Source organism: Cutaneotrichosporon oleaginosum (assembly GCF_008065305.1).
Source record: "Cutaneotrichosporon oleaginosum strain ATCC 20508 chromosome Unknown ATCC20508_contig04, whole genome shotgun sequence".
Lineage (NCBI taxonomy): Eukaryota > Fungi > Basidiomycota > Tremellomycetes > Trichosporonales > Trichosporonaceae > Cutaneotrichosporon > Cutaneotrichosporon oleaginosum.
Window position 1 is genome coordinate 1,284,873 of NW_027072173.1, and position 22,461 is coordinate 1,307,333.

Consider the following 22,461-nt stretch of genomic DNA (forward strand, 5'->3'; position numbering starts at 1 on the left):
TACTGGCGCGCGGCCGCGCGCCCCACGCCGCCCGGCGCGCTCCGCAGCCGGTCCATGAGCGCCTGCAAGCGGTCTTGGACGCTCTCGCCGTGCGCGCTGGCGTCTGACCCGGTCCAGCTCCCGCCCATGCCGCTCTGGAACGCGGCGTGTGCCGCCTGCGCCTGCTGCGCGTCGGGGCCGAGCAGCGAGGCGTCGCGCTTCGGCGGGACGTTGAGCGGGCTCGGCGCGTTCGAGAACTGGCCGGGCTCGGCTTCGTGCAGCCCCTGCGCGTGCCCTCGCACATGCTCTTGCTCCTGCCCTTGTCCTGGCCCTTGCGCGTACCCTTGCGCGTGCCCCTCCACATGCCCCTGCACAGGCGCATGCGCGTACGGCTCGAGCGGCGCGTCAAGCCGCCCCGCGATGCTCGGGTACTCGTCGTAATGCGTGCCGCCGGGCGAGGTGGGCCGGATGTCGATGCGGCCGCGCGCGGCGCCCGCGAGGTCCGACGACAGCTGGTCGATCAGGTCCGCGACGTCCGCCGACGACGTGTAGTACACGCGCGTGTCGGGGCGGCGCATAAATGCCGGGGTGGGGGTGGGGCCGACGCGCCACGGCAAGTCCTCTTCTATAAGCGACTCGGTGACGCTCTCTGCGATCGAATCGCGCATCGCGGCACCGCGGGCGAATGGGCGCAACGGGTCCACGTCGAGCGAGGGGCGCGGCGCGTCGTCGCGCAACGCGTTCACGAGGTTCCAGACGACGCGGCCGTCAGAGTATTCCCTGTTGTCAGCGGGTCCTATGCGCAACTCACGTGATCTCCACGGCTTGCGACGAGCGGTTGACACCCATGCTTGGGCGCTCCATCGCCATGCTCGGCCGTTCCATCGACATGCTTGGCCGCTCCTGTGTCATCGACGGCCGTTCCATGCCCGAGTCACGCGACGGCGCATACCCATACCCGTAGCCGCTGGCGCGGCCGACGCTCCCTACCCCCGAGTTGCGGTACGAGGGGAAGGCCGCGCGGTCAGGACTCAAGCCGTCGCCGCCGTAATAGTCGTATATGCTGCCCTGGGCAGACGAGCGCACGGACCCCGCCGAGTCGGGCATGCCGTCGTACGCGCCGTCGAAGTGGCGGGGCGGGAGGGCCCAGTCCGAGCCCGCGCTCTGCTGCGACAGCGTGCGCTGGTGCGCCGCGTCCATGCTCTGGCGGGGCTGCGACTCGGACGCGTAGTTCTGGCCCTGGGAGGTGAAGCTCTGGCCGGACTGGTGGCGCTGGTGCGCAAAGCTCCGGCGCGCCTGGCTTTGGCTTGCATAGCTCGCGTTCGAGAGGTGACGCTGGTGCGTCGGGACGTAGCTTGTGTGCGAGGCCGTGTATGACGAGGCACTCGGGGCGTAGGACGACTTGGGAGACCGGTTCAGCAGGTCGCGGTCTTCGTCGGTCATCTGTACGGGTTTCCGCCGAATCGAGTTGGAGCGCGTCGGCGACTTCTCTGGACGCTGGGGCTGGAGGAAGTTCGACTGCGGCAGCATCTGCGCGTCCATGTCCTCGGCCATGATGACGGTGTGGCGCACGACCACGGGCTGCTCGGGCTCAGCAACGTCGCTCGACGCGCGCACAGAGTGCACGCTCGCCGCGTCTGTCTTGTCGACCACCGGCGTGGGCATTCTGGCGAGCGAAGACGGCGGCTGCAGCTTGACGCCGTTGCCGAGGTGCACGGTGCCAGCGGGCGGGGAGCCCGGCTGCGGCGACTGCGACGACGTCGGCGCAGTGGCCTCGTGCGACGGCGAGCTCGTCGATGTGCCAGAGCGGTTAAGAGACGCATTCTGCTGCAGCATGTCTTGCAGTTGGGCCTCGCTCAGGCCGACCGCGCGTCCCGCCTCGAAGAACTTGGCGATCGCGACCGTGTCCTCTGATCCCGTGGGCCTGTGCGTCTTCTTCGACAACTCGACGACCTGGGCGACGGTCGGCAGCGAGCGCGTCGGGGTGTGCGAAGCCTGAGTGGACGGAGGCGCCCGTGTCGCCTCGTTACTTTGCTTTTCAGTGCTCGGCTCCTGGACCGCCCTGTTAACGCTGGTGGACGACGGCGTGTTGGGGAAGCGGAAGCCGTTGAGGTCGGCGTCGCTCCGCTTTCTCGGCGCCGGCGTGGGGCTGTTGAGCGTCTGCGTAGCGGAGGCTTCACTTGCGGGCGTGTCGGCTGCCGAGCCCTGCGCGGTGCTCGGCGTGGCGAACTTGGTCGGCAGCGACGACGGCGGGGGCGGGGTGCCGTCTGCGCTCTTCTTGCCCTTGCGCTTCCACCGGAGGCTGAGCTTGTGCTTTGGCTTGTTATCGGCCGAGCCGTTGCGTTTGTGTGAGCTGTCCTCAACGTTGGCGATGGGCACAGTCGGGACGGTGGATGAGTACGACACGAGGGTCGGCGAGGAGATCTGCTTGCGCGCGCTCTTGGAGAGGGAGCGCTTGTGAGCCGTGCGCGACGGCGCTCGGAACAGGCTCGAGGTCGCATTCGCTATCCGCTTCTCGATGTCTCTTTTGGCCTCGGGGTCGTCGTCAAGCCACACGCGCGCCTTCGAGTCGCCGCGGCCGTGCCCGGCTTTGGTCGGTGACTGGTTCTGCGACGGCGGCAGGGATGGTGTGGAGGCGTGCGTGCGGGTGGTGTCAGATGGGTGGGCCGGGCGAGGCGGGGGAGGGCCTTGCGGCAGCTCAGACGGGTCAACGGGCTGAGGGGGCATGCCTGGGATGTGGCCTGGGAGCATGGCGAGAGCTGCGAGTGGTGACTGCGGCTCTTCGGTTGTGCCGTCGGTAGGCAGGTAAGCCAAGTAGCTTGGAGGTGTGGAGGGGAGGAGATTGGGGTGCGTCGTGATGGGTGTGGTGACAGGCGTCGTTTCTCCTTCCGCGCGCAGGCGGTCGCGCTCGCTCTTAGCCTTCTCGACAAGGCGGTTCTGGATGAGCGACAGCTCCTCCTTGCCCATGCCGCTCATTGACTTGAGCAGCTCGAGCTCCGCAGTCTCCTCTTCTACCGTCGACGGCGGCTCTGCCTGAGGCGTGTGTGCGCCGTTCAACACACGGTCCCACACATTGTCCTCCGTATTCGGCCCTGTCCATGTCGAGCTGACGGACACGATGGACTCGGCGCGGCGTGAGTTGAGGCTGTTGACGCTGGGCGAGTGAGTCGTCGGCGAGTTCTTTTTAGACATGATCGGTGACTGTTCCCTCGACTGGAGCGAAGGAGTCTGCGCCGCGGAGCGGTGTGTCGCTGGCTCCTCGTTGATCGTGACCTGCGACGGGGGCGAGTGGAGGGCGGGTGATGAGCCATTGCGCCACGAGCCGCCATATGTCTCGCCGAGGCTCTGGCTCGCCTGATGCCTGGACGCCAGCGCGCCGGGCGCCGGCACATGTTCTGGCGATGCTGGGTTGAGCGTTGGGGTGTGGGAGCGCGAGGTGTTTTGTGAGAGCGCATTGTTCTGTTCCGACATTGAGCGGGAAAGGCTGGGCATCTGGGAACGCGCCCCGGGGACGGCGGGGTAGTTGAGGCGCTTGGCGAGCGAGTCGACGGCGCCCGGAGACTGCGAGTTGGGCGGCGATGTCGTAGAGGCTTTGGATGAGAGCGAAGCGTGTCGCATGCCGCCGACGGGGCGGGGCTGCCCGGGAACGTAAGTGGATGAAGCGCCGAACGCCGGTGACGGCGTGTACCGCGCCGGCTGTGGGCGGGTGGGCACGAGTGCGGGCCGCGCGTAGTCGTCTTCGCTGTACGAAGTCGACGCGATCGAGCTGTTGTGCGCGTGGCCGTAGTTCGTGCTGCCTGTCTGTATCCGGCTGAGCTGCTGCACTGATGACGGGGAGGTGGGAGACGCAAACTGCGAGGCGGGCTGCGAAGGTGGCGAGGCGATTCCGCCCGCGTGCGAGCGCGGAGGAGAGGAGAGATGCGAGAGGGAAGGATGTGGTTCGGGAACAGACGGCGGGGTACCGACTCGGGCAGGGACGTTGAAGCGGGGCGAGTCGGCGGGACGCGGAGGAGAGGTCGACTCCTCTCGTGTGATGTCGGTCTGCGACGAGCTAAAGGCCTGTTGCGACGTTGACGCAGGCGAAGCCGTGAATGGAAACACGGAAGAGCCGCCGGCCGAAGACACGGATGGGCGCCGCTGCTGCTCGTCCTCGTCGTGATCTCCATCCAGCATCTCCTCTTCATCGTCGTGATGTTCGTCGCCGTGGTCCTCCCAACGCGCGCCGTCCATCACTGTCGATCGCCTCAGGTGCGTCTCAATCTCGAGCAGAGCGACGGATATGCGCTTGGCCTGCTGTGGACTCATGTTCATCAGCAAAGACTGGCGCTGTCCGCGCCGCGGGTCGACGGGCCGCTGGCGCAATGTCGACGTCGTCCCGACCGGCTCGTCGCCCGCCTCCTCCACGTGCACGGTTGGCGGCTGGTCCTCCGGTCTCGGAATCCTCCATGCTGCATGAGACAACGTGCTCGTGCCTGCACCCGCGCTTGCGTTTGCACTTGGGCTCTGCACGCTGGGTGTGGGGGTGACGGTCCGCTCTGAGGGGGCCGGCGAGGACGCCTGCGCCGTGTCCGGGTGGAGGGTTGCGGCGCCTTTGAACGCGTCCGGTCGCGGAACAGGAGGCAGTGCCTTGCCGCGGTATGAGGGCGACTTGTTCGGATCCTCCCACGTCGGATGATCGTCGCCACTGTGCCCCCGCTTCTTTTCCTTTTCCTTCTCGACTGAGCGCAGGTAGTTGTTGTCGCGAAAGCTGGCGGCGCCGGTGAAGCCGTACGAGCGCGTAAACGTGCGGTCCATGATGGACCCGCCGAGGGGCTGGCCGTACGCGCTCGAGCTCGGCGACATGCCCTTGTTCGGAGACGAGCTCTCGCTGAACAGCGAGGGGTTGGAGGACGAGCTGCGGAGCGCGCTCTGCGAGTGGTTGCCGTGCATCCACTCGGCGTCGAAGTGGGGTGGGTTCCCGTCCCACTCTGAGCTGACGTTGGATGCTGCGCGCGGGCGGTTCTGCGCTTGCAGCTCGGCGAGCAGCATGTCTTCTTCTTCGCGTGTCAAGCTAGGGCCTTGGCCGCGTGCGCGCTGCTGCTCAAGCAGGGAGCGGAGGGAGTTCTCTGGGGCGGCTGTCATGCTCGGCAGGAGGACCGAGAAGCGCTCGGTCATGCTGGGCGTCAGGGGGTGCTTGGGTGCGGAATGGGAAGGCGTCGGCGGGCGGGTTGTCGGTGCGGATGCGCGGGGGGTGCCAGCAAGCAGGTATATAGTGATGTGGATGACAGGAGAACAGAGGGGGGAGGACTGAAGGGCTCGAGGGCGCTCTCCTCATCTTCGCCGTGCACTCACCTGGGCATGATGAGCGAATTGCGGATGTCAATGTTGAGGCTCGGCGCGACGGGCATGGGCGGCAGCGGCTCGGCCTTTGCGCGCCCCTTCCGCCCGGTCTTTGCGGCGGTGCGCTTGCTGGCGTCAGCGGGGCAAGTCCGTGAGCTTACCGGAACAACTTGTCCATTGTGTGCTCGAGGCCGGGAGAGGTGGTTTCGGCGGTGGTGGCGGCGTCGGCGGTGGGGGCGATGGGCGGGAGGAGGGGGTCAGGGCCTGATGCCGAGCAGGCTAGCCTTGCAGAAGCAAGAAGGAGTGGGAGAGTGGAAAGAGACGAGTTGGACGCGTCGAGAACTGGACGGAAGACGGAGACGAGACCGAGTGCAAGATTGACTTGGGGCGTGTGCGGTGGATGGTCTGGAGGGTGGAGGTGCCTGAGCTCGGGGATGGGCATTACGAAATCTGAGCCTCTTTTTCAGCTGGACCGTTAGTCAATGTCATGGGCGACTGCTCTGCTCGAGCGCGCGACGCTCGATGCTTGATGCTCGAGTGCAACCTCCCCGTCCACTGGCGCCGCGCACCTGGCCCAGCTCCCTCCTCCCCGCCGGGACGCGCTAGCCTCACGCCCCTGGCCGTTTCGACCTCTCAATCAGGCCATGTGGCATGCATGGGCCAGGAACGAGGAGAGCTGCATACTTGGGTTGGTACGGTTGGTGTACGAACACGCCCTTGTAGACATGGCAGAGGATATACAGTACATCAGAAGTCTGTTCTTGCGTGTGTAGCTGTGTACGACGCCATGAGCGGCGCAGCGGTGCAGCGGCGCAGCCCTTGGCGCCGAGGCCCTTCTAGACGCCCCAGGTGCAAACGCACCAGGCCATCCATTCAGCTGCTGACGACGCCACACGTCCTGAGTCGCCCATGTTGGGTGGTGTGTAGGCCGCCAGAGTCAAACTGGGCGCATTTCATTCAGCCTCGAGATAATTACCAAAGTGCATCCTTATCGCACTCTGCTCATGACTACTTCGCCTCAACCTTCTCCGCCCCTTCCGGCCCCTTCAACCCCGCCGCGTACACCTCGCTCAAGCGCTGATGCACATAGTCTCCCGCCGTCATCACCTCGTACCGGTTGGGCCGGTCGGCGCTGACACACGTCGGAATCGGGTGCATGACCACGTCGTGGTCGCACCCGAAGAAGAACGGGATCGAGTACCGGTCTCTATCGGGGGTGGCTAGCACGCGGTGGCGCGTAGACACGAAGATGTCGTCTGGCGTCAGCACAGTCTTGCCCCGCGCCACTCACTCGTCCACCGCGCGAGCTGGTCGCCGATATTCACGACAAAAGTGTCGGGGATACACGGCGCGTCGAGCCACTCGCCGCGGCGGTTCGCGACTTGGAGCGCGGGCACGTCGTCCTGCTTCAAGATCGTGAAGCACTCAAAGTCGGTGTGTGCCCCGATACCCGGGATGGGCTCGGCGGCGCCGAGCGCAGGATAGAAGAGCAGGCGCATAATCGCCGCCGGGTGCTGAATCTTGTCGCTGAAAAAGTCTTCGGGGAGGTCGAGCGCGAGCGCGATGAGTGGGAAGAGGCGTTGGCCGAGCGCGAGAATCGCGGAGTAATATGCGAGCGTGGCTGATTTCTGTGTGTCAGAGAGGGAGAGGAAGGGAGGAGGAGGACTCACGAACTGGGCTGCGCCGTCCCACATCTCAGCCTCGGGCCAGAGGTTCTCCCCGTGCTGCAGCTTGCTATCCCTCCCCACGCCCATACTGTCTGGCGCAAGCGACGGGTCGAGGCCGAGATTGAATGCCTCATGGTAATCCCCCTTGCCCGTGGAGTCATGCGACTCGGTCTGCAGCGCCATGAACCCGCGAAAATTGGACGACTTGGATATGTCGATCTGGAGTTAATGGGGGGAGGGGGTGGGGTGGTGAGGAGAGTTGGGGAGGTGGTGGGGCGGGAGGAGAGGCGGGTGACGGAGGCTGAGCCAGCGGGAGATGCAGAGGCTACTCACCGACCGCTTCACCTCCTCTCCCAAACCAAAGAACGCATGCGACTGGCCAAAAGCGGCGTCTACGACGTCCCGCGAAACCCCGTGGTTCTTGACTGGCGTGAGCGCTGCTGCGTACATGTAGCACGATAGAAGAAGCCTTGGTTGAGGCATGCGGCGCGGATCTCGGCTGCGACAGCGCGGCGGCGCGCGGGGTCGGGATGTGCGGCGTCCGTCATGTCGCTGGGGTTAGGGGGAAGCGGGCAGGAGGCGGGGAGGGGGAGGAGGCGGAGAGGGGAGGAGGGGAGGAGGGGAGGAGGGGAGGAGGGGAGGAGGGGGAGGAGCGAGGAGGGGGAGGAGAGAGAGCAGGAGGGGAAGGGCAGGAGAGAGCGTGCGCACATTACCGGAATAGACGTGAAGTCGTCCTGCTTCAGTTTGGTGCTGAGGGCCGCGAGCATCGTGGGAGGATGGGAGGATGGGAAGATGGAGGATGAGATGAGCGAAGCGATTATCACCAGTGTTCGAAGAGGTCGGTTTCCGGAGATAACGGCTGCCGGGTGCGGAATGCGTTTTCCAATCACCAATCCCACCCTCATTATTCGCCGCGCTCTCATGTACACGACCACTTGCCGCGCCCCCACACGATCGCTGCAAAAGGCAATAATATCATCTCTACAACTTTACTCCTACGCATGCACCCACTGTCCGCCGAGCCCCTCGCTCCACGAATGGAGGTTGTCGCTGCCCGCGCGCTTGAGCGAGTGCCCGACGCCGCCGCTCCCGGCAGGCAGGACATGCACGCACAGCCCCGGGCCGCCGAGGGTGGTGAGATACGGGCGTGCGCCGAGCGCGCTCAGCTCGCGCGTGAGCGCGTCGAGCTCGGCACTCCCAAACTCGTCCGGCACGAGGGTGACGGCACACCCGCCGCCGCCTGCGCCCGTGAGCTTTGTGGCGAGGCCGGCGCGCGCCGTCGTCTCCACCACGGCTTCGAGGGAGGGGTGCGAGACGCCGAGCGTGCGCAAATGCGTGTGGTTTTCGCGCATGAGCGCGCTGAGGCGGGCGATGAGCGTCGCGCGCGCGGTGTTGCCCGTGAGGAGCGACGAGGCTTCCTCCGAGATCGCTTGGATGCGGGCCAAGATCGGGTCGACGAGCGCGGGCTGCGCGGCTTTGAGCGCGCCGACGCCCGCCACGAGGCTCTTCGTGTCCCGCGGCACGCGTGTGTCCGTCAGCAGCAGGCGGATGGAGGCGAAGCCGCCCATCGCGTCCAGCCCCCCCTCTTTGCCTTCTACGGCGCGCGTGAAGGCCACCGCGCCGCCGCGGACCGCGACGGCGTTGTCGATGCCCGACGGGTTGCCGTGGAGGACCTTTTCGGCGAGGAAGGCCCACGAGTCGACGAGGTCAATCGCCGCCGGGTCAGGCGCACAGTGCGCCGTCGCGTGCGCGTGGGCGAAGAGGAGCGACGAGGCGAGGCATGCCGAGAAGGCGGCGGAGGAGCCGAGGCCAGCACCAATCGGCAGGTTGGCCGACACGGTCAGCGTAGCAGCAATCCTGGCGTCAGAAACAATGTACTATCGAGATTTAGACTCACGCATTGTCCGCCGACACAGCCATGGTCATGTACACGTAGAGGAACGCGACCGAGGCGCTGAAGCCCGTCTTGGTCGGGTGATCCTTGGACACGAGCTCCTCAATCGCCGCCAGCAGGGCCTCGTCAAGCGCAGCGGGGGCAGTGCTGCCCTCGCGCACGGGCACCTTGGCCCACGGCAGCTCGGAGATGTCCCACGCGTGCTCAGCCTCGAGATCAGGCGCAGAAATGGCGACCTTGCCATCGTTGCGGCCCGAGAGGACGCCGTAACACCGGAGGTTGAGCGACGTAGCAATAGCAGTCTGTTGTGAGAATCATGGGAGATCGTCGAGTGGTTGCGTTGGAAGCGAAATTTGCAAGTATAGTTCACGTTGCGCATGTATGTATTGTATCAGAATCAAGACTGTTTTTGTTTTTCACTGCTCGTCACCCACCACACCGTGCACGACCGCGTGCTCGCCAAACAGGATGACCTTGCCTGGCGCAGACACAACAATGTCGCTGTCGAGCGTCTTGACCTTGGCGGTAGCGGCCTCGCCACCTAGCGTGAGGCCCCGCGAAACGCCCTCGGCCAGATCTGAGTCGTGAGGGCGCTTGAAGAAGCGAGCACGCTGGACGCCCCATTCAGGCGCATCGGTCGCGTACAGCGCATCGAGCTTGTCGTGGGAGAGGAGCGAGTCATCGTTGCAGGGAACAATCGCACCGGAGGCGATCAGCGCGGTCTCGAGGTCCTCGAGCAGGTCGCGGGGGTCCTCGATGCCGACACAGAGGCGGATGAGGTTCTCGGGGAGGCCGCGCTCGGCGCGGACGGCAGGGGAAATGGATGCGTGAGACATGAGACAGGGCATGGAGATGAGAGAGTTGACGGCACCAAAGGACACCGAGACGCCCCACAGACGCGTGCCTGACACGATGCGCTCGGAGAGCATCTTGTCGCCGGTGACAAACGAAAGGACGGCCCCAGCACCGGTTGCCTGCTTCCAGTGGATGTCGGCGCTAGGGTGGCTCTTGAGGCCAGGGTAGTGAACGAGGAAACCCAGCTCGTGGAGGTAGTTTGCGACAATCTGGGCGTTGGCCTGCTGCTTGTCCATGCGGAGGGCAAGAGTCTTGACACCACGCATGAGGAGGAACGAGTCGAATGGTGCGAGACCCGAGCCCATCGCGTTGATGAGCCATGCGACCTCCTTGCTGTGCTCGGGGGTGCGCACGGCAATGATACCGGCCATGAGGTCGTGGTGGCCGGAAAGGTACTTTGTCGCGGAATCGTAAACAATGTCGGCGCCAAGCTCGAGCGGGCGCTGGAGGTAGGGACTCATCATGGTGTTGTCGACCACAATGATGGCGTTGGGGGCAGCTTGGTGCACGGCCTTGGACACGGCGGCAATGTCTGCGATCTTGAGGAGGGGGTTAGTGGGCGACTCGAGGAGAACCATCTTGACCTTGTTCCCCGGCTCGAGGTGTGGAAGAACGCCCTCGACCTTGGTGGTGTCGACGTGGCGGACATCGACGCCGCCATGGGACGAGAGGTAGGTGAGGAGACGGTTGGTGCCGCCGTACAGGTCGTCGCCGGCGAGGACGGTCTCTCCGGGCTTGACGAGGCGGAGGATGACGTCGAGACATGTCATGCCGGTGGAGAGGGCGAATGCCGAGGAAGCAGAGTAGAGGCGTGCGAGGTGGGACTCGAGACCGCCACGGGTGGGGTTGCCGCTGCGCGAGTAGTCGTAGGGGCCCTCCATGCCCTTGAAGGTTGCGGTCTGGAAGATGGGGGTAGCACTGGCGCCGTGCTGGTTCTGGCTCGAGTCTGTAGCGACGACCTGAGTAGCAAAGTGCCACTTTTGGGCGCGGGCCTCAAAGTCGTACTCGGAGTTTGAGTCGTAGACGGAGGTGGCCATGGACGACTCGCCGGGCGAGGATGGCTCGGCGACGGAAGACATGGTGGGAGGAGAGGGGAGGGGAGGGGAGGAGCGTGGGGATTGTCTTGTGTTCTAGTTGTCGTGTGTAGATGGGATGATGGAGAGATGGAGACGATGAAGACGATCAAGACGATGACCAGCGACGACGTTGAAACGAGAGAGCGTTGGAAAGTGAGTCGAGGCACGGAGTACGGTGACGGCTGAAGGGGGGGGGGGGGCCAGGGAAGGTCGAGTCCGCGCGCGAATACGACCAGTGGCGTGCTCGCATGCCCACACCGTGCGCCTTCCGAATTCGGCACGTGGTGACGGCGTGGGGCAGGAGTCACGTGCTGAGAGTCGACGCGCGGTGTGCACGAGGCCAGGATCGCCGTTTGCCTGATGCCTGAATTCATCCATCCCCTTCTGGGAATGGCGGTGGCGGTTGAATGGGTGGTGACCGACCCACGGGACGACGCGTCCAACGCGTCCAACGCGTCCAGCGCGTCCAGCTTGTCCAGCTCGTTCCATCACCCATCTTGCACGCGCCGCCCACTCGAGAGCCGTTTTCTCCATTTCTCAATCTTTCTCTTCTCTTTCATCATCCATCATCCCATCATCCCATCATCACTTCCCATCTCTTCACTGTCGTCATCCACCATCGTTTGTCCAGCCCAGACGACCCCTCTCCATCTCCACTCAGTTCTCCTTCACCACTCACCATCACGTCAGTCCGCTCCACTTGGACTGATTGATCCACGTCAACCACGGCGAGCATCCATCCTCCCATGATCACAAACACACTCGCAGCCATCCCTCACCTTGCTTGCTCTCATCCATCTCCTCCACCTGTCTCCCATCTCCCCTCTTCCTCCAGTCTCCTCACTCTCCCCAGATGCCTATATCTCACTTGTCAGTCGTCCCTCCTCCATCTCCTTCTCCCCTCTCCTTCTCCCCTCTCCTTCTCCCACCCCTCCTCCTACTCCAACCCTCCCAACACGTCCCATCTCTCCATCTCACCTAACAAACGGTCGTATACACGGGTATAGCCACAACAGTAAGCACTACAATCTCCTCACTCGTCATTCAGCGGCAACCCCAGCCCCAGCCCGCTGCGCGACGCCGACCGCACATGGCTCGACTTGCTCGACGACCGTCTGTGCGTAAACGGCGACGGCGACAGCTGCGCGTGCCCGCCGCCCACGCCCAGCCCGCGCACCGTGCTGACCGTGCTCGGTGTCTCGGCGTGTTCGCGCCGATCGCTCAGGCCCTGCAAAAAATCGTGTCTCGTCATGCCGTCCGCAAACGCCGGCGGTACGCCCGACACGACGCGGTTGTGGCCTATCGGCGTGTCGCCCACGAGCGGGTTGGCGTTGCGCGAGCGGCCCATGAGCGGCGTGATGGCGAACAGGCTGCCCGTGAACTGTCCTGCAATGCGTGGGTCCGTGTCGAGGTGTCGTGACGGTGTCGAGTTTACGTCAAACACAGGGTCGTCTGGGCGTGGAGTGGAAAAGTTGCCAAAGGTCGGGAACAAGGGCGTGCTCGGGTTCTCGCCAGTGACACCCCACTCGTTCCCGTACGACAGCACACGTGCACGCTCGTGTCTCCGGTTGGGAGTCCGTGGTGTCCGGTCGACCATGCTTCCCGAGTGAGCCGCAGCACGGGCCGCCTCTGGCGCAAACATGGGGGAGGGGGCGAGCGCCAGAGCCTGGTTACCGCGGAATGCCGACATAGAGCGCTCGGCAGTACTCAACTGCGGCGGAGTGCGCTGCGACGGCGTGGAAAGCGTGGCGCGGCGGGCTTGCGCCATGCAGGTCTCACATGCCCAGTTGCGGTCCAGCGCCTCGTCGCGGCCTACACATGCGACGTGGTGCCAGCTCTTGCAGTTGCTGCACGACACCATCTGGTTTGACGGCGCGTTGTTCCGGCACACGCAGCTGATCACGCCGGTCGGCACCATCTGCGGCGGGGCCATCTGCTGCGGCCGCCGCACCTTGTTCACGGCGTACCAGAGCGCAGCGCGGGCGTCAGTCGGGTCCTGTGACGGCGGGAGCGATCGGCCCTCGCCCGACGGCCGCGACTGGTGCCGCGCCGTCGGAATCGGCAACCGTGCGGCGGCATCGTGGTCGTCGTCGTCGTCACTTGTGCTCTCAAAATATCGCTCCAGCAGCGCCATGCGCTCGCGGTCCTGGCGCACCGCCTTGGTGCGTCTCCCGCTGGCATGGTTCCATGGCGCATACTCGTCCGGCCAGTCTGGGCGGACAGGCTCACGGGTGGCGTCAGAACTTGTCTCCTCTGTCGCGTCGCCAGCTGCGACCTTGTCCAGGCCCATAAAGGCAACCGCTATATCTTTGCGGAGTGCAACGCGGATCTGCCCGGCGGGGCCCATGTCCAGGCGTGTACAGTACATGGGTTGTGCTGGGCGGGAAGTCGTCTTGAATGACTCGAGACGGCGCTTGACCTTGTCGCTCTTGGTGCGGGGGGTCTCGTCCTCGACAAGTTCTCGGCTCGGTTGTTTGGGCGTCGTGGGGACATCGCCCATGTACGAGGCGTCGGTGTGCAGCACGTCGCCACTGCCAACGGTAGCGACGCCAGATGAATCGACGTTCAAGACTGTGGCCTGCTTGGTGCGCGGAGGGCCTTGCTCGCGGGCTGCCTCGCGGCTCTCCGTTCCGGTCGATGTCCGCACTAGGCCTAGTTTCCTGCCTTCGGCTTCTGTGGAAGTCACGTAGACGCCGGAGCGCCTCTGTTCCGGTTGTGTCTCCGGTGAGAGCCGCGTCATTTGTGTTGGCATCGAGACGTGGTCGCCTGTGGAGGGCGGAGTAGGGAGGTGGGACTTGCCAGTCGCAAGCCCCTGGACGGTTGACGGCAGGGATTGTTGGGCGTTGTTGCGCGGGGTGCGCAGCTCCTCGGCCTGGGACGACGAGTTGCTGCGCTTGCGTTTGTGTTGGGAGCTGGTCGAGTCGAGGGAGCGCTGTGTCGAGTGTCCGCTGGTCGACGCAGCGTCGGGAGGTGGCCCAGTTGATTGTGCAGCGGAGGCTTCCGCAATGCTCGGTTGTCGGGAGGGTCCAGGGACGGGCTGGGAGGGAGGGCAGGGGGCAAAGAACGTCTGCTGTTGCTGTTGCTGGTAGAGACCGGTGCTGGGCTCACTTATGTAGACTTGTTGAAACTGCTGCTGCTGCTGCTGCTGTTGTTGTTGCTGATGTTGTCCAGATGGCAAAGTGGGGATGAAAGAAGGCTGGGGTGGGATTGGTCCTAGGGCGATGGATGTATTGATGTTGGCAGGACGCTTCATCCTGGGCTGTCAGAGGTGCGGAGGGGGTGGGTACGCACTTGTCCTTTTGGGAAGAGCGCTTTGCGGTGATTGCGTAGTGCTCGGTGATGAGCTCCTGCTTGAGGACGGGGGCCGATGGAAGCGGGGTGTGGGTAGACGACTCGAAGATGAGACCGCCGTTCATCGTTGCGCTCAAGGAGGAGGGGAGTGCTGGGTGTTAGAGGGTGTGGTGTGGAGTGGGGGTGGGGGGGTGGGGAGGGAGTTGTGTGAAAGAGTTGTGTGTGTGGAGAGAGTAAGAGTAAGAGTGCGAGTGCGAGTGAGAGGACGAGGAGTGTGGTGTGGACAACAAGAATTGTTTTGCTCGAGAGAGCGAACAATGTCGCCCTCGGCAGCTCTTGGGCAGCCATGGCCTCAGCCTCCGCCACCGAGGACTGGGCCGAGCGTGCGCCAGGCAGTCATCGAGATATGGCCAGACAAGGGTTGGTGCGAAGGAACTGCAGGGCCCGAGGGGGTGCGAGCGCAGGCTGGTCTAGCTGGCCGACTGGCGCTGGGCTACGGGGTCGACGACAGACGATGGCCTGACAAGGCCAAAGAACTCACAGATGAGGTGGTGAGAACGAGCACCTAGTCCTCGAGAGGAGAGTGGGAGGGGAGATGGACGGGAGGCGAGAATAAGTGGAACGAGAACAGCGACACAGTCACCGTCACCGGCGTTACTGTCACAGACAGTGGAGCAAAGCTGAAGAACGACCTATGCGCCGGCGCAGGTCTCGCACTCGGTGCGGCGAAGGATGGAGGGATGGAGGGATGAGAGATTGATGGCGGCGGGTTGAGGGAGGGATGAGGGAAGGAAGGGGGGGCTGTCCGACAGGCAGAGCTTGTGCCAGGGAGAGGGGGCTGTGGCTGTGGGGGGTGGAGCCAGTGGGATATGGCCGAGCCGTGCGAATGAGTGGATGGGGTGGATGGATTGGAGGATGGCGAGGAGAGGGGGAGGATGAAGGACTAACGACCAAGACGACCAAGACGACGACGACGACGACGACGACGAGGAGAGAGATGGAGATGGAGCGTGAGAGAGAGAGAGCGAGCTGACGGTGCAAGCGAGGAAGGACGAGCAAGGGGGGAGGGACGACATGGGAAATGGTCTCGCTGCTCTCAGGGTCCAGACCCCATCCAGGGCTCTCACCCTCACTCTCTCCTGAGCCAGCACTTTAGCTCGTCACTGCAATTCATGTCGTCGTCCAATTTATTACTCTCAGCCTCTACGCGTCCGTCCGCCATCCGCTATTACCGGAACATGTCGCGTTAACATTGCGGCGGCGGTGTCGGGTATTGTTCGCGAGCTGGGGCAGGCATGTCAGGTTGGAGAGTGGATAGTGGAGAGTGCAGAGTGCAGAGTGCAGAGTGCAGAGTAGTGCAGGACAAAGAGTATAAGAGCAGCCAAGAAGAGTTGTCGTCAGCGACAGTGACTCGTTTATCGTCTCTTTCTTCATCTTGAAGCGCACTCGCGGCTGGCGGCACGATCGAGCACCTGACGCCTGACGCCTGACGCGTCTCGCAGCTCGCAGCTCGCAGCTCGCAGCTCTCAATCATCAAACGTTACTCCGCCACCATTCACTTACAGTACGTGACGCTCAGCTGACGCGTCGCCGTTACATGCAGCAGCCAACATTCAGCGTGCAGCATGCCAGTCAGAGTCAGTGATGCAGTGATGAAGTGGTGCAGTGATGCAGTGGTGATGCCCAGTCCATCGTCCAGGACTGCCACCACCGCGGCATGTGCACGTCGCGATTACGGCAGGCGCCATTACGGCACTGTAGGGAGCCATATGTAAGCGGATGGTTGCTCTTGCTCTCGAGGACAAGGAACCCCAGCAACTCGTTGTCACTCTCTTTCTCTCGCTCTCGCTCTCGCTCTCGCTCTCGCTCTCGGGATCCCACCCGTTCCGGCTCATGGTTCAACCGCACACTGTGGCTCGTAACCCCCTGGACTCGACATTTGAAACAAAACTCTATGCCTATACTGTATATCCACCCACCTTCGTATTCTCGAGTTGATGACTTGACTTTCATGCATCGCTGGCACGCATGGCACGGCGGTAGCTTGTTATGTGGCAGTCACCGCTACTGTAGTCTGTGCAACTCGGCAGATTCAGCACGGTAGGCATGATAGGGGCAGTCGCCATTAGAACGCGCAACTACAGTACAACATAGCCAGCACGCCCATGCGCACAAACCAGCCCACCTCCCCAACACAACATACATCTCACCCCGCAACATCTCACGGCGCAACATTTCCCCACGCATGCTCCTTGAGCCACTCCGCCCCATACTCGTCATACTCGGCCCGCGTGATCCGCGCCGCCTTGGCCTCCTCCGTCCCCGCCCACGCTGCCATACCCCGCCACGCCTCCAAAGCCGGGTCAGCACCCAGCGAGCCCACTATCTTGAGCGGCTGCCGGAACGGCAGGAGCGGGGTAAGCGTGTTGCGCATCCGAGGAATCAGGTTGGGGAGCTGCGAGCAGCCGCCCGACACGACGATGCACTGGAGTCAGCACAACGTTCTGCAAACTCGTGAAACCCACCTGCATGAGCCGCGCCCGCACGTCGTCTTCAAACCCGTTGAGCAACCATCCCGCGACCTCGCCAATGCCCGCGCTGTCAATTCCAAACATGCTTGGCTGAAACCATGTCTCGGGCACCCGGATGCGCTCGACATTCAAGTGGATCTGGTACGACTGCTTGACGTCCTCGGGATCGTACCGCCCGCCGTTTCCACCTCTCACAAAGGCATTCAACAGCGCATTCTTCGCGCGCACCTTGCCCTCGAGCGTGTCGTCTTCTGTGAACCCAGGGTCGTACTTGAGCAGCTTGGCCTCGAGCGTTTCAAGCGCAGCCATGTCGTCCTCCTCGGCCTCAGAATCCTCCTCCACCTGAATCTCGCGGTAGACGGCCCAGTCCGAGTCGTCGCGCCCAAACCCATCGTCCTTTTCTGTCCGTCAGCGTCGTCTGTGACGAACAACCCACCCTCCTCGCCCTTCTTTCGCTTCTTCCCCCCATTCGTATCCGCCGCTAGCGATGCGATCGACTTCATTCGGTTCTGGGCCGCAGCACTCTTCCTGTCGCCGAGCTGCGCCTTTCGCTTCTTCCTCTCGCGCATGCGCTCAATCACTTCCTCCTGCTCCTCCCGCAGCCTAGCGGCCCATTTCGCAATGTTGTTGACCCGCTCCTCGTCATCCAGCCGTTGAATCTCTTCCTGAATGTCAGCTTTACCCTCAACACGAAGCACTCACCAACCGCTCCTTCTCTCGCTGCTTCTCCTCCCGGACCTTGACGCGCGCCTCCCAGCCAGCCTTCATGAGCTTCTGCCGTCGCTTATCCTTGATTTCTTCCTCTGTCAGCTCCTCGTCCGGCCGGTCGACCAGCGGGAACGTCGGCTCCTCTTCCGGCTCGGGCTCCTCGCCCATGGCACGCCGCTGCTTGCGTCGGATCTCCACCTCTGTACGCTTTATCCACGCCTCGAGCTCCGCTTCCGTCTCAAAGTTGGTTGTGTCCGATATGCGCTTCTGGAAATCGGCCTTCTTCATGGTCCCCTTCTCCGCCATGAGAGCCTTGTACTCGTCAAGCTCGGCCACCTTTGCCGCAAGCTGGTGTCAGCTTATCCAATGTGACCACAAGCTCACCTTCTCGGCGCGTAGTTTAGCCTGCATCTCCTGCAACCGCTGTCCCTGCGCTTTCCTCCTCTCGAGCTGTGCCGCAATCTCTTCTTCCGTCTTCTCGACAATGTCCGGCTTCGGGTATGGGAACTGCATGACCTTGGTCATGGCCGACATTGCCGCTGGATCCGAAAGCGAGCGAAGCTCTGACTCATAATCTGACGAGAAGTAGCATGTCTCGTGGAACATGAACTGGAATTAGCCATATCAGCCAAAAACACCTACAGTGAACTGCGACGGCGTGACCTTGAGCGGGAAGGAAGGATACTTGAGCTGCGCAAGCTTTTGCATCAGCTCCGACGCCTGCTGCCCGCCGAAGGGTATCCGCTTGGCTCTAGAGATGTCCCCCCGCCCATCAACTACAGGGATGACGGTGCTGGCGCTATGCCCCAGATTGATGGAGAGGCCATCCCTATGCCCATGCCGGGAGAAGGCAAATAGCGAGTCAATACCGTATGTTACGGCCGGAGCATTGTACAGCTCAAACAGGAGCTCAGAAGTCACTGAAGTCAGCTTGGCTCTGAACAAGGCCTCTCACTGGCTCGTGTAAACAGCGGATTGGCAAGGCGCTCGGTCATGACGATAGGCTGCTCGATCTGGGGCGTGTCGATCCCGAGCGTGAGGAAACTGAAGTCGAGCGCCGCTTCCTTTCGTCAGTCCAATCCCGCAGCGACGCACAAGAAGGTCCGAGTGCACAAGCAGGTCGCCGTCAAACATGCTCTTCCCGTTCGAGCGACTGTTCGCGTCAATCTCCACATCGTGCCCGAAAAGCATCATGTTCCGCCCATTCTTGCGGTCACGATACCGCGCAACGATGTTTGGTCGGTGGATGTACGGCGCGTCCATCCCGCTGAAGCCAGCACGCCAGGTATATGACCCTGGGTCAATGCAAATGCTCGTCTCGCCGCGGAGAGACGCATAGTCGAACGGCGCCTGAGGCTCGAGGACATGATGCGTGTCGCGGACAACGATAACATTGTCAGGCTGCGGGGAGAGCGAGGAGCTCGCGGAGCGGTCCCCGGAGCTCATACCGTTCGTGCAGAGGTGAGTGTTGAGAGTGGGAGTAGAAGAGAGGGGGAGCCGGGGCGTGAGAATGGAGAGCAATGGAGAGGAAGAGAGACGTGGAGAAGGAGAACGCGTTCAGCATCGTCAATTCCACCAACCAACATCGCCGTGCCTGAAACAGATGCAAAGTGGAGGTTGGTCACCACTTATGGAGAGCCGAGTTCCACCACCACCAACATCGCCGACCGACCGTGCAGACAGTGAGCTGGGAATTCCTTTGGTTGCTGACAGTAGAAATAGAAGAGTATCGCGGGAAGGATACGAACACCCGACCCGAGCAGGTGCACGATTGCTCTAAGCCCCATGCTCCGCCGCCTGGGCCCGGTCGCGGCTCACCGCGTCGGCCTCCGGGCGGTACTGGCTCCGACCGCACCTCGCCTTACACGAGGGAAAACTGATGCTGCGCTCGAGAAGCCCAAGCGACGAGCAAGGAAAAAGTCGACCACGATCAATTTTGACGACCTTCCCGCCTTCAAAGTCGATGTGGAGGGCAAGAGTGTCGGCCCGCTCGAAGACTTGCTCGAGCTGGGCCGAGGGTATCGGGAGGGTGGGTCAGCGGAGTTTTACTGACGGCCTCTGACAGCAGTGATGCCCTCCCGCTCTCTGTCGCATAAACGCGAACACGCGGAGACTGATACTGTCGCGGCAGAGAACGCCGAGTTTGCACGCGCCGTCAAGGCCGGCCAGGTGCCGGACACGGCGCTGTCCCGCATCGTATACGACAACTGGAAGCGTTTCCCAGACTGCATCCTGCTCACGCAAGTAGGCAACTTCTTCGAGGTGCGCCCATCCCCGTCCTAGCTCACCCAGTCGTACTTTGAGCCTGCGATCGAAGTCGCCGCCCTCCTCGGCATCAAGCTCACGAGCAAAACGTACAAATCCGGCTCATTTCCGTTCACAGGCTTCCCGATCCACCAAATTGACAAGTACCTCAAGCTGCTCGTTCAGGATATGGGGCACACAGTGGTGCTAGTGGAGGAGGAGAAGGACCCGCTGCATCCCCAGCCGGTGGCTGATATCCGGCGCAAGGTCGCGCGCGTCGTGACGCCCGGCACGCTGCTGGATGAGAGCTGGTTGAGCGGGCACGAGAGCAGATACCTTCTTGCCATCTCCCTCGGTGACGCAGTGAACGCAGAAGAGGGTGGGGAGAAGAGCCCGCTGTACCTCGCATATGCGGACGTGTCTACGGGCGAGTTCTTCACAAAGGCCGGAAGCACCGCCGACATCGAGGATGAGATGGCGCGCATTGCACCCCGCGAAGTCGTGCTTGACAACTCTCTCCGCGAGGCATGGAAGGAGGGCGAGGCGGGTCCCAGCGGGCTGCTCGAGCTCCTTCGCGTGTTGGGCGTGCACGTCTCCTTCGCCGCGGCTCCCGCTACATCTCCATCCCCTCCGTCTCCTGTAAACCTCGAGCGCGACGCCATCTCCCTCCTCCGCCACCATCTGGAATACGCGCTGCGCGACCGCATGCCCGCGATGCCAGCCGAGGGCGAGTTCAACCGCGAGTCGCAAGGCGCGCAAATGCACATCGACGCCGCGACGCTTCAAGCCCTTGAGATCCGGCATGCGCTGCGTCCCGGCGGCCTTGTCGGCGTGCATTCCTCCCCGCTCTCAGCAAAGGGCACGCTGTTGAGCGTCCTCAGCCGCACCGTCACGGACTCGGGGCACCGCCTGTTGAAGCGCACGCTGACCGCCCCGTCGACAAGCCTCGCGGTCATCAACGCGCGCCTCGCGCTCGTCGCGGCACTGCACGAGCGCGAGGCGCTGCGCACCGACCTCCGGGACATGCTGCGCTCGCTGGGAGACGTCATGCGCATCGTGCAGCGCTTCCGCGCGTCGCGGGGCGACGCGAGCGACGTGTGGGACGTCGCGCGCTGGGTGCGCGGCGTGGAGCGCCTGCGGGACCGCGTGCGCGTGGATATCGTAATCGAGGGGAAGAGGCGGAAGGATGGGGGGCAAGCGGAGGGCGTGGCACGCCTGCAGGAGCTGGTGGATGCGTTCGCGCCGCTGCTGGAACTCGCGGATGGCATTGAGGGAGCGATTGATGAAACTCGACTGCCGGGACTACAGGCGGAAGAGGCGGGTGAGGAGGACACGGCAGAGGAGGTGCTCGACAGACGGACGCAGGCGCGGTGGTGGCTCCGGCCGAGGTGGGTGTGGCGGGGGCGCGCTGACGCCAGCTTCTCGCTCGAGCTCAGCGAGCTGCATAAGCGCATCCAAAGCCTGACACGAAAACGGGCCAAACTCGAAGCCCGCTTGCAGGAAGAGTACGGCGCGTCTCTGACGCTCGGTACGAGCGCGCGGTGGGGCTACGTTGTGACCGCGAAGCGGCGGGACGTGCTGCCGAAAGAGCGCTTCCACGCCGTCGCCGAAGCCAAGAGCACACGAACGTACGCTTACAACGTAAGCTACCTCGCGTCCGCGCTGACGACAGGAATGGTCGGCGCTCGGTGCGCGCTTGGAGGAGTCGTACGCCGAGCTGGGCGTGGCGGAAGCGCGTGCGCTCAACCGGCTGCGCGCGATGGTCGTGGAGCGCGCGCCGACGATCCAAGCCAACGCCGAGGCGGTAGACGAGCTCGACGTGGCCGCGGGCTTCGCGCAGGCCGCCCAGGACCTCAATTACGTCCGCCCGACACTGGACGACTCGTGCGAGCTGCAGATCGTGAATGGGCGCCACCCGTCCGTCGAAGCCGGCCTCATGGCGCAAGCACGCGCATTCACGCCAAACTCGACGCACATGGACGCCGGTGCGCACATGCACTTCATCACGGGCCCGAACCAGGGTGGGAAGAGCACGCTGCTGCGCCAGACGGCGGTCATCGCCATCCTCGCGCAAGCGGGCTCGTTCGTGCCGGCCGACAGCGCGCGCGTCGGCGTCGTGGACCGCGTGTTCAGCCGCGTCGGCGCGCGCGACGACCTCTTCCGTGATCGCAGCACGTTTATGCTCGAGATGGTCGAGACGGCGGGGATTTTGCGCGCCGCGACGCCGCGCAGCCTCGTCATCATGGACGAGATTGGGCGCGGCACGACGCTGCACGCTGGCATGGCGATTGCTTATGCGACACTGGATTACATCCTCACGCATGTGCGGTGCAGGACGCTGTTTGCGACGCATTATCACGAGCTCGCGCGCATGCTTGAAAGTGGCGGCGGCGTGCGGGGCGTCGCATTCTTTTGTACCGATGTCGAGCGGGATGGTGAGGCGTTTGCGTATGCCTATCGCCTGCGCCCAGGAATCAACTACGACTCACATGCGATCATGGCGGCCCAGTTGGCGGGGATGCCCGAGAGTTTTCTTGATGTTGCGAGGCGCACATTGGAGGCTCTGGAGGGTGGGGAAGAGGGGCATGGAGAGAGGGATGACAGGGGAGAAGGCGGGAGTGGTCACGGCGGGGGTGTCAGAGCCGTGGGAGGGTGAAGGCACCCTGCATTCTAGACATGTACAACATTTATACAACTAAACATCTTTAATCACAGCATCCAGCTGGTCTCCGTCGCCGTACCTCTTGGCCCGTGAACAAGGCCGCACAGGCTCCAATCCCGATCCCGCGAGTCCTTCTGGGACTTGACAAACGCGTCAACTGGACAGAGCGTGCCGCCACATTCGGGGCGCTCAATGCGACCAATGCGGTCACTGCTGTCAGATAGCGTGATGGCCA

General features: G+C 63.5%; 6 protein-coding genes across 6 annotated transcripts; 2 read left to right on the forward strand and 4 right to left on the reverse strand.

Annotated features, from left to right (window-relative positions):
- Nucleotides 1-6,306: 6,306 nt before the first annotated feature.
- Nucleotides 6,307-7,415, reverse strand: COLE_04954 (uncharacterized protein; the record flags this gene model as incomplete). The annotated part of the gene is made up of 4 exons (XM_065626375.1): nucleotides 6,307-6,554; nucleotides 6,590-6,926; nucleotides 6,969-7,184; nucleotides 7,299-7,415. 4 exons carry the CDS (start codon nucleotides 7,413-7,415, stop codon nucleotides 6,307-6,309), a joined length of 918 nt encoding a protein of 305 aa, XP_065482316.1.
- A 545-nt stretch (nucleotides 7,416-7,960) lies between these two features.
- On the reverse strand, nucleotides 7,961-10,793 carry COLE_04955 (uncharacterized protein; the record flags this gene model as incomplete). Its single annotated transcript, XM_018423433.2, has 3 exons — nucleotides 7,961-8,822; nucleotides 8,863-9,161; nucleotides 9,294-10,793. The coding sequence occupies 3 exons, from the start codon at nucleotides 10,791-10,793 to the stop codon at nucleotides 7,961-7,963; spliced, it is 2,661 nt and encodes an 886-aa protein (XP_018278150.1).
- Nucleotides 10,794-11,823: 1,030 nt separating this feature from the next.
- On the reverse strand, nucleotides 11,824-14,206 carry COLE_04956 (uncharacterized protein; the record flags this gene model as incomplete). The annotated part of the gene is made up of 2 exons (XM_018425427.1): nucleotides 11,824-14,044; nucleotides 14,082-14,206. 2 exons carry the CDS (start codon nucleotides 14,204-14,206, stop codon nucleotides 11,824-11,826), a joined length of 2,346 nt encoding a protein of 781 aa, XP_018278151.1.
- A 1,654-nt stretch (nucleotides 14,207-15,860) lies between these two features.
- Nucleotides 15,861-16,079, forward strand: COLE_04957 (uncharacterized protein; the record flags this gene model as incomplete). The annotated part of the gene is made up of 1 exon (XM_018423434.2): nucleotides 15,861-16,079. One exon carries the CDS (start codon nucleotides 15,861-15,863, stop codon nucleotides 16,077-16,079), a length of 219 nt encoding a protein of 72 aa, XP_018278152.1.
- A 223-nt stretch (nucleotides 16,080-16,302) lies between these two features.
- Nucleotides 16,303-18,766, reverse strand: COLE_04958 (uncharacterized protein; the record flags this gene model as incomplete). The annotated part of the gene is made up of 8 exons (XM_018426732.2): nucleotides 16,303-16,566; nucleotides 16,607-17,013; nucleotides 17,049-17,277; nucleotides 17,315-17,668; nucleotides 17,705-17,929; nucleotides 17,963-18,240; nucleotides 18,276-18,384; nucleotides 18,416-18,766. 8 exons carry the CDS (start codon nucleotides 18,764-18,766, stop codon nucleotides 16,303-16,305), a joined length of 2,217 nt encoding a protein of 738 aa, XP_018278153.1.
- A 624-nt stretch (nucleotides 18,767-19,390) lies between these two features.
- Nucleotides 19,391-22,220, forward strand: COLE_04959 (uncharacterized protein; the record flags this gene model as incomplete). The annotated part of the gene is made up of 4 exons (XM_018420406.1): nucleotides 19,391-19,582; nucleotides 19,613-20,952; nucleotides 20,983-21,205; nucleotides 21,237-22,220. 4 exons carry the CDS (start codon nucleotides 19,391-19,393, stop codon nucleotides 22,218-22,220), a joined length of 2,739 nt encoding a protein of 912 aa, XP_018278154.1.
- Nucleotides 22,221-22,461: the final 241 nt, after the last annotated feature.